General features: G+C 32.2%; 1 protein-coding gene across 1 annotated transcript; it reads left to right on the forward strand.

Moving 5' to 3' along the window:
- Positions 1-910: 910 nt before the first annotated feature.
- LOC123215823 (protein PLANT CADMIUM RESISTANCE 2-like) lies at positions 911-3,666 on the forward strand. Its single transcript, XM_044636073.1, has 5 exons — positions 911-1,202; positions 1,287-1,349; positions 1,786-1,857; positions 2,049-2,261; positions 3,291-3,666. The coding sequence occupies exons 1-5, from the start codon at positions 1,130-1,132 to the stop codon at positions 3,374-3,376; spliced, it is 507 nt and encodes a 168-aa protein (XP_044492008.1). The 5' UTR covers positions 911-1,129; the 3' UTR covers positions 3,377-3,666.
- Positions 3,667-10,272: the final 6,606 nt, after the last annotated feature.

Consider the following 10,272-nt stretch of genomic DNA (forward strand, 5'->3'; position numbering starts at 1 on the left):
GGCTTCAAACGCCCTGTCAGGGATGGGTATGATCAAAGTCAGTTATGTTAACTTGATGAACTTGAATAAAATTTGAATTAAACTAGTTTTTATTTGAGTCAAAAAGTGTCTGAACTTGACCTAATTCGTCTCTACCCCTAGTGCTTGTGGTGGGGGAAGGTGGCATGATAAAATAAAGGAGATGGGTCAATCTATGTTCATTTGAGCATTGAATCTCCAATTATATAATAATTCTAATAATAAAGTTATTTTCATGTAATATTATGTATATTTAATTTTGAGTGTCTAATTAGATTTTTTTAATATATTATCATGTGATTAAGTATTATTAAATCTTTAATTTAAAATCCTCTAATAAAATAATTATATGTTATTAAATATTCAATTCAAATTATTCAATTAGATACTTAAAATTAAGTACACAAATAATAATTTTTTTTTAATTTATGTTTGAATATTGTTATTTTACAACGGAAAATCCCACTTAAAAGGATTGGACCCATATTTTCTAAGTAAACTCTCCTTTAATCAAATTACTCCTTGAAAACAATTTGAACATTATTTCATTAAAATGATTATCATCAACCACCGAAAACGTGGTGGGTTCATAACCCACGTTTCCTGGCTCTGATAAAATGTCTTCAGATATTTTTTTCTGCCTTGTTTTATTTCTCGGCTTAGGGGGCAACATGATAGAAGCATAAGCTGATTTTTTTCCTGCCTTGTTTTGTTTCTTGGCTTGGAGTGCAACTTGAGAAAAGCATAAGCTGTTTTTCTGCCTTCTTTTGTTTGTTGTTTTGGGAGTCCTTCAAATCAACATCGAATTAAAAGATATTTAGTTTCAATTTCATTTCTATCCACTCATTTAGATATAATTTTATTGGAATTTGAAAATTACGTGAAGATAAAACATTTTGGAGCCCTGTGTCATGTCTGAATCCGTCGCTTCTGTCAACTCCACGATTATTTTGGAGGTCATTGTCTTTGGGTGTTCATGCGTGCCAGTCTTTGCTGTAAATTGTTACCCTAGCAATGGAATTTCATTATATAAACCCACCAAGGACGCTTGGCCAGCATATCAAATCTCTTCCTGGTACCATTTCCAATAGAATCCTAATCCTCCAACGCCATGGATTCAGCGAACCCCGAATTGGAAGCTTGGTCTTCGGAACTCTGCGACTGCTTCTCTGACTGCTTCACCTGTAAGTTCATTAATTGTTCCAGTTCAAGAAAAAATGAGCATCATTTTCAATGAATTTGAAATACCTCCAACGCCATGGATTCAGCGAACCCCAAATTGGAAGCTTGGTCTTCGGGACTCTGCGACTGCTTCTCTGACTGCTCCACCCGTAAGTTCATTAATTGTTCCAGTTCAAGAAAAAATGAGCATCATTTTCAATGAATTTGAAATAAGATTGAATTTGAATAAGAAATTTAAATATTTTTAAATTTAAATTTAAGAAAGGTTAGACTTATCCAACATGTCAGTTTAGAAAATTTTAATCTGACTTAATTAAAATGGTATTAGTTTAATTAATATATATTAAAATAATATCATTTTAATTTTTTTTATTTATCTTTTTATAATATCAAATCAAGCTTTTAAGTTTAGTTCTCCTCAAATGAATCAAGATCGAACAACTTAAAAAATGAGCTCAACTCTCTAACAAACCATGTTGAACTTGATTTATTCTAAACTTGAATTTGATTCAGCTCGAATTAATACAGCCCTCCGGACAGCCACCTCAAGGCTTCAAAATGATTAATCTGATTATTGTTTGACAGGTTGCTTGACGATTTGGTGTCCATGCATCACTTTTGGCCGAGTTGCTGAGATTGCAGACCGAGGATATACTTGTAAGTTACGAACTTACAATGGATTAAAATATGTATGTATTATTATGTAATTAAAAGATTTTAAGTTTAAAAATATAATAATATATAATCACAAATATAATAATATGTAATAGTTTCTAATAATACTTCTTTATAGTTCACATAATATTACTCTAATATTTTTTAGCGCCCATTCTTGGTTTTTGTTGCAGCTTGTGCTACAGCAGGAGTACTTTATCTTCTACTTGGTGCGGTAACTGGTTTAACATTTTGCTACACTTGCTGTTATCGCAAAAAGATGCGGCAACAGTTCAAGCTAGAAGAGACCCCTTGTTGCGACTGCTTGGTTCATTTTTTCTGCCAAGCCTGTGCCCTTTGTCAAGAATATCGCGAGCTCAAAAGACGTGGATTTGACATGTCTATTGGTACGTATTTATTTTTTAATATACAAATAAATATATATGATATGTTATTATATGGTTGGGTATTATTTTATCCTTAATTTAAAGCGATCCTATCATTTAAGGCCAAAAGACTTGTTCTCACCCAAAGTTAGGTGTACTCTCAAACTCCTATTTTTCAACTTTTAAAAACCTAAAATCTTATTTATAAATAAAATTATGTTAAAATTTTCAGTTAAAGTTATAGACAAAATTGTTATTTAACAAAAAAAATTTTTAGAAAATAAAATTTTATTACATTTTTTTCCCTTAATTTGAAAATCTAACAATTTCTCTCACTCAAAGTTTAAAAAGTAGTAATTTCACCTCTAGAGTTTTGAAACCATTATCGAAGGGGACGAAGTTCACCATATTCTGCTACGTTTGTCCTCTCACCCAAGTTATCTCTCTTTGTCCACTTGTTCTCACCCACCGATTAAAGTGATTACCCTTGACGAAGACAACATTTTCATCGGAGACCATCCTCTCTTCAGACGAAGACGTTTTCATCTTCGTTGGAGGAAATCACCATCATTAGTGGGTGGGAACAAATTGACAAGAGGAGATAAGCAAGAGGGAGAGCCAACGAGGTCGAAGACGACAAAGATGGGGACCTTTGCCACCTCCAACTATGATTTCAAAACTCTAGGGGTGAAATTGCTACTTTTTAAACTTTGGGTAAAGAGAAATTATTAGATTTTCAAACCGAGAGAGAAAAATATAATAAAACTTTAATTTTTAAATTTTTTTGTTAAATAACGAATTTACCCTTAACATTAATTAAGGTTTTTAATAGAATTTTATTAATAGATGAGAATTTAAATTTTTAAAAGTTAGAAGGTAAGGTATAAGTTGGGGATTACACTTAACCTTAAGTGGGAACAAGTCTTTTGATCATCATTTAATAACATATATCAAATTTCTATCATTTATATATTTAAAATATGTATGTATAATTTTTATTATTATATGAATTAGATTATCATTTTCTGATCGTCTTGGAACTTTCTATAGGATGGCATGGTAATATGGAAAGGCAAAATCGGGGAGTGGCCATGGAAGCTGTTCCTCCTTTTGTGGAAGGTGGCATGAAAAGGTAGAAAATCTTCTGCGGGAGAAATGTATTATATTTCTTAAGTTAATTTTAATTTTAAATATTTAATTAGTTATTTAAATAATATATAAAATAATATTTAATTATATAATAATATATCATCTAAATATTTCAAAATTATTTATGTATATATATATCATTACTGTTATAGTAGGGTAATGACATAATAAAAATTTGTTAGTGTGGGTGGATTTAGGAGGTTTGTTTTGCGCATTTGATGTAATAAATATGAACCAATTTGGCACTTGTTTATCAGAATTTAGAGTCGTGTGATTATCTTTTATGGTTAATATTAATTAGTCACTGAGTTGGTCTACAATTTCGAAGGTGATCATGTTTATATTAACTTAATTACGTACTTAATATGAAGAGAGATAATATTAAGAGATAAATAATTTGAGATGGACCCTATGGACTGTGGTACTCTCCTGACCAATGTTTCCAGGTCCAGTGCGATAGTCAGTATGTTGCAGTAACACAATTAAGTTTTACATACAAAAAAAATTGGATTAATCCGATAATAATTGAATTTGGTCTCAATCGTTGGTGACAAGACAAATTTGTCATATTACAAATGGACTCATATTAGAACATTATAATATGAGCCCCTTGCGGTCAATATTATGGTTTGGTCCATATTTCCTGCAGTTGTTAATCTCAATTCATGATGTAAGCATGACAGTTTAAATTTATTAACTTGACAATTAAACCACAACCCAAACGTGATTTGTATAGTTTAATTACGGGTTATTTTGGTCTAATAATTGATATAAATTTAAACATCAATCTTGACCAAATAGATTATCAAGTTTTGATTAATTTAGTTCGAGTTTTAAAACATTGTTAAGGGGAAATAAAAAGAGTTGTAACTAGGTAAAATTAAACTAGTCTAAGTCTTATAGCCATTGGCTTGTAAAAATATTATTTATGACCTAGTCTTAGTCTTTACTTCCATCATATTCACTTTAATCATGTTGTTACAATAGTGATCTGAAATCCCTAAGATTATATGAATTCAAGTTGTACAGATTTAGAAAGTAAATTTTCAAGAAAATTTTAGGAAATACCTATGAATGAAAATGATATATGCTAATGTGGATATGACTTATAATAGAAAAACAAGCAACGATTACACTTGTCAAATATTTATTAGTTAGAATTTACATATAAAAGTTGTATTAAAATAATAAAAAAAGTGTCACTAAATAAAATAAATTAATATTAAAAGCTTAAAAAGAGAGGAAAAAACAACTTTCCTTGGTATTATAATCTTCATTATTTATAGTGAAACTTTTTACATCATTTGCCTGAGATGTTTTTCCATATTAATTTTCCACATAAATATTTCTATTAATGTGTTGAATATTTGAGCATTTTATTGCCTTTTTTTAAACTAATCATATAGTAAAATATTTCACATAATTATTATATTATTATTAATTTAGAGGTTTATTAATAGTTTATTTAAACCCAACCGTGAGTTCATTAGCCCACCGAGAGAGCCGAACTCAAGCAACATGAGCTTGATTTTGGCTCAATTTAGACTATAGGTTCATATATAAACGATATGCTATTTTAGCTTGTACTCTTGATCATGTATCAATGGCTTCGTATGCCTGCTAGCAGTGGAAGGTGGCATGAAAAAATATAAGAGATGGATCCATCCATGTTTATTTGAGCTTTGAATATTCAATTATATAATAATTTTTATAATGAAATTACTGTTTTCTTGTAATATCAATAAGAGTAATATTACGTGTATTTAATTTTGAATATTTAATTATGTACTTAGATAATATAATGTTATATGAGTGAATATTATTTTATTTTTAATTTAAAATCATCAAATCATATAATTATACAATATCTGAATATCTAATTAAATATAAATATACATAACTTTTATAGTGAATGATAAACCACATTAGGTTTTTTTTTTTTTTACTATAATAATGATAAAGTAATTATAATTATTTATTTCTTGTACTGTTATTTTTTATATGTGATTTTTCTTTCATTTATCAGAAAATGAAGGTAATTTAACATTATTAAACAGAGTTTGGCATAACTAGTATTGAAATGGGTGTTTAAACAAGTTTTGAAAAAGCACGGAGTTGTTTGGAATAATTCATACTTGGTGAATGGGGTAGTTTGGGGATTTAACTGAAAATGAGGGGTGGTTTAATGACTTATCCTTCATTATACATTTTATTAAATTGGTAACACAAATCAGAGTGGCGCAGCGGAAGCGTGGTGGGCCCATAACCCACAGGTCCCAGGATCGAAAGCTGGCTCTGATAAAGAGTGCCTTCCGGTTGTTTTTTTGTTATCTTTTGTTTCTGGGCATGATTACGCCTAAATTGAACTGATTTTATGAATGCAATCGGACCAAAACTTATTTATTCAATGAATTTCAGGTAACCCTATACTTCTCTGTTTATGAGAATCGTAGCCATCAAAGTTGAAGCTGTAATTGGCTATAACTGACTAAGCCATTCAAATCTGATGGTCATCCACTTTCAGTCTTTACTTCTGATGCGAATTTTAATAAGTTGGAAGTGGTGGGGAGAAGTTATAGAAATGACTAATGGCTCTTGTTTATTGTAAATGGAAACATTGTCGTTTAGTGGTTGGCTGTTGAGTAGTTTTAATAAATGTATACGGTGTCGTTTAATAACAATTCAATGTTTTTTCATTTTTGGCTGTGCAAGCATTATGTAAATAGTGGAATACTGATTTAATGAAATAGAATTTTTGGTGCCTAAAACATTTCTCTCTAAAGTTTCTTTCTATTCTGGATTTCTCCGTAAAAAATTTCTCGTTCAATTCTTCTTCCAAAACAACTCGTGCATGCATGGTATCAGAGCTAAGACCTAGCCATGGTGGACGGAACTCATTTTCAAGATTTTTGTTGAGAGATGATGCAGATGATTGTGTAAATAGTAACAGAATTGGAATGGCGGCAACAAGATCATCTACAAGAATCACATACACGCCTTCAACAAATAGGGGAGGAATTGTATAAGTTGATAGGTGGATTAACTCTTCAACAAACAGAATTAGTTTCTCAAATGGTGACACGATTGGATGAAGGCACTTCTAAGGTAGCTCACGATTTGCAACATCCTTAGAGCAGAGCACCAAGGTTAGATATTTCACACTTTGATGGAGAAGATTTCGGTGGTTGGATTTTAAAGCTTGATAATACTTTGAGATCGATGATACTCTTACTCACGACAGAATTGAAATCGTAGCTCTACATTTGGATGGCAAAGCCATGCAATGGCACCAAATGAAAACCAAAGAAGATGTGATTTTGTCGTGGGAAGAATATACAGTGGTTGTGTGAGCTCGATTTGGAAATTATGCCTATGATGATCCCCTAACAGACTTGAAGAATCTAAGAAAGGTAGATTCCTTGCAGAATTACCTTAATCGATTTGATAAGCTATACCCTAAGACTAGAATCCGAGATGATCAAGCTTTGAGTTTCTTTTTTACTGGATTGATAGATGACTTGCAAATACCTATACGCATGTTTAAATGTATAACTTTATTAAAATCTTACTTATTAGTTAAATTGTAAGAAATTATAGTAGCCACTTTTAAGGAGCAACCTAAGCCTTTAGCCAAGACTCCACAAGTTCTTGTCATGAGTAAAATTGGGGACAAAGGCTTAGCTTCTAATGTTGTGTATCCTAAGCAAACCTCTGCTAGCCTTTTGCATATATCAACATTCCTAAACTACTGCAACCATTTTCCTTAAGGACAACTACCAGCAAAATATTTGATGAGAAGCGAGCTACGATGGTGTGATAAGAGGTTTGTACCTAGCCATAAATGCAAGAAGAGGCTAGCTTTTGTCATTCAATTACCCTATAGATGAGAAAGTGAGTCAGGTGGTAGTACCAAAAGGATATGTGGAAGAATCAGGATTGATGCAACTATTTTTACATGTTTTACATGGCTTAGTTGGCTTTTATACAATGAGAATTATTGGTATGCATGGTCAAAGGTAGCTTTTTATCCTAGTGGACTCAAGAAGTACTCATAATTTTTTGAGTGAATACATAGTGCAAAAGTTAGGATCCCTAGTGAAGGTGGTAAAAGAAGTGCAAGTCACAGAAGCCAACGGCTAAAAGTTGTAATGCAAAAGGGTGTGTAAGGGACTATATATCAAAGTGGAATGGCAAACTATCCTTGTAGATGCTTACACCTTTCTAATAGAGAGCTATGACTTAATTCTAGGAGCATAATGGTTGGTAGGACTTAGAGACATCATATGGAACTTTAAAGCACTAATTATAAGGTTTTTGGTAGGAGGACAATAATACTTTTTAGAGGGTTCTAAAGACAAAGAGGTAAGTCTTATTGAGGAAGAAAAATTGAAAAGACTTTTGAACAAGCCTCAATAATTAGCCTCTATCCAACTTTTACTGGTTACTAACTCAGATGTAACAAGACAACTCTATAACCTCTAGATTGGTAAAAGTGATGAAGCAAAATCTTGGCAAGAATTAGAAGAGCTTTTAGTTAAATATGGGAGTCTTTTCAAAGAGCCTACAAGTTTACCATCTACAAGGTTATAGGATCATCAAATTCTTCTATAAGAGGGGATTTAACCAGTGAATTTAAGGTTATACAAGTATAAAGTAATGCAAAAGGATGTAAAAGAAAAATTGGTGAAAGAAATGTTGGATTCAGGAGTGATTCAGAATAGCAATAGCCAAAACTCCAGTTTTATGGTGTTAGTGAAGAAAAAATATGGTACTTGGAAGAAGTGTATTAACTATCAAGCCTTCAACCAAGTAACCATCAATGATAGGTATCATATACCCTTGATAGAAAAGTTATTGGATGAGTTAGGAAAGGCTATGATTTTCTACAAGATAGACCTCCATTCAGGGTATTAGTAAATCCAAATGCATCTAGCTTCTATCATCAAGATAAAACCTTCAAGACCTATAAAGGCCATTATGAGCTTTTGGTGATGTTTTTTGTCCTTACCAATGCTTTTGCCACATTCCAAAATATCATGAATGACATTTTTAAGCCACATTTGCAAAGGTTTGTTTCAGTGTTTTTTGATGATATTTTGATCTACAACAAGAGTTAGAATAATCATTTAAGTCACCTGTAGGTTATATTGAAGTTGTTGAGATTAATCATTTGTATGCTAAAAGGAGCAAGTACATCTTTGGTGTATCATAAGTGGAGTACTTAGGCTACTTTATTAAGGCTCAAGGGGTTACAATGGATTCTAAAAAGGTAGCTGCAATCCAAGAATAACCTATCTTAGTTGAGTGGATTTACAAGTTTATCAAGATATTATAGGAGGTTCATTATAAGAGAGATTCCTTCTATTGGAATGAGGTTGCATAACTTTCTTTCAAGCACCTTAAATGCTGCTTGAGCACAACCCTAATGATGGCCTTTCCTAACATGAATAAAGTGTTCCTCATTAAGGTAAATACCTCTAACTGTGGGATTAAGGCAATGTTGATGCAAGAAAGCCACTCTATTGCATATATCATTAAGGTTCTCTCCCTAAAGAATCAGCCTCTATCGATATATAAAAAGAAATGTTGGCTATTTTGCTTGTAATAGGAAAATAGGAATAGAACCGACCATCAAAACCTAAAGCATCTCTTAGAGCAACGAGTGACTACTCCGTCTTAATAGGTGTAGGTTGTAAATCTTATACAATATGATTACAAGATTAAGTACAAAATGGCAAAGAGAACATAGTGGTTGATACTTTATCTAGAATTCCTTCTGTGTAAGCTCAAACATCGTTATGGTTATTTTACCTTATAAGTTGCTATTGCAAATTGAGGAGGGATAAAGAAAGGATACTCACATGCAACAGATTATCCCAGATAAGGAGGATCCACAAACCTATAACAAGTTTGAATGGCTGAATGGCAAGCTTAAAAGGAAAAAAGGCTAGTAATTGCTAACTATCCAAAACTTTAGGAGCGGTTACTTTAGTTATTTCATAACTTCCCTATTAGTGACCATTTTGGAATAGCCACCATGATAAGGAAGCTAATAGCAGTGGTATATTGGAAAGGTATGTAGAAGGTTATGCGTAATTATATCAAAAGTTGTAACACTTGTCGACAGTACAAACCAAAGAACTTAACTTCTTTGAGGTTGTTACAACCTTTACCTGTTCCTTTAGGAGTCTTCCAAGATCTGACCATGGATTTCATTGAGGGGTTACCAAAGTCTTAGGGAATGTAAGCTATTTTGGTAGTGGTTGATAAGCTGACTAAATATGGTCATTTCATAACACTCAGTCATCCCTTCTCAGTGTAGACAGTAGCCCATCTCTTCCTTGACAATGTGTACAAGTTGCATGGGAATCCTAACATAATCACTAGTGATAAAGGCATGATCTTCCTTAGTAAATTCTAGCAAGATCTCTTCCATTTGCAAGGTATTCGTTTATAATATTCCACTACCTACTATCCTCAAACGGCTGAATAAATTGAGGTCATTAATAGGTGCTTAAAAGGATACCTTAAATGCATGATAGGTAAGTTTCGTCACACTTAGGTGCATTGGTTGTCCCTAGTTGAATATTGGTATAATACCAATTATCATTTTAGCATTGACATGTCTCCTTTTGAGGCATTATATGGGTATTCCTTACCATTGCATATCTCTTACTTTCCAAAGGATCTAGTATTACTAAGGTGGACAGCATGCTGAAGGTTAGAGAGACTACTATAAAGGTTCTTCGATGTAATGTTGTTAAGGCTCAATCTCATATAAAACTCATGAATGATAAGAGAAAGGTTGATCACGATTTTTAAATTGGCGATTTCATTGAGGGGTTACCAAAGTCTTAGGGAATGTAAGCTATTTTGGTAATGG

The sequence above is a fragment of the Mangifera indica genome, chromosome 5 (assembly GCF_011075055.1).
Source record: "Mangifera indica cultivar Alphonso chromosome 5, CATAS_Mindica_2.1, whole genome shotgun sequence".
In the NCBI taxonomy this organism is placed as follows: Eukaryota; Viridiplantae; Streptophyta; class Magnoliopsida; order Sapindales; family Anacardiaceae; genus Mangifera; species Mangifera indica.

Coding starts and splice junctions, on each gene's coding strand:
- LOC123215823 (XM_044636073.1), top strand. CDS start 1,130: ATGGATTCAGCGAACCCCGAATTGGAAGCTTGGTCTTCGGAACTCTGC. Junction 1,203..1,286: donor CTTCTCTGACTGCTTCACCT/GTAAGTTCATTA, acceptor CCATGGATTCAG/CGAACCCCAAATTGGAAGCT. Junction 2,262..3,290: donor TGGATTTGACATGTCTATTG/GTACGTATTTAT, acceptor AACTTTCTATAG/GATGGCATGGTAATATGGAA.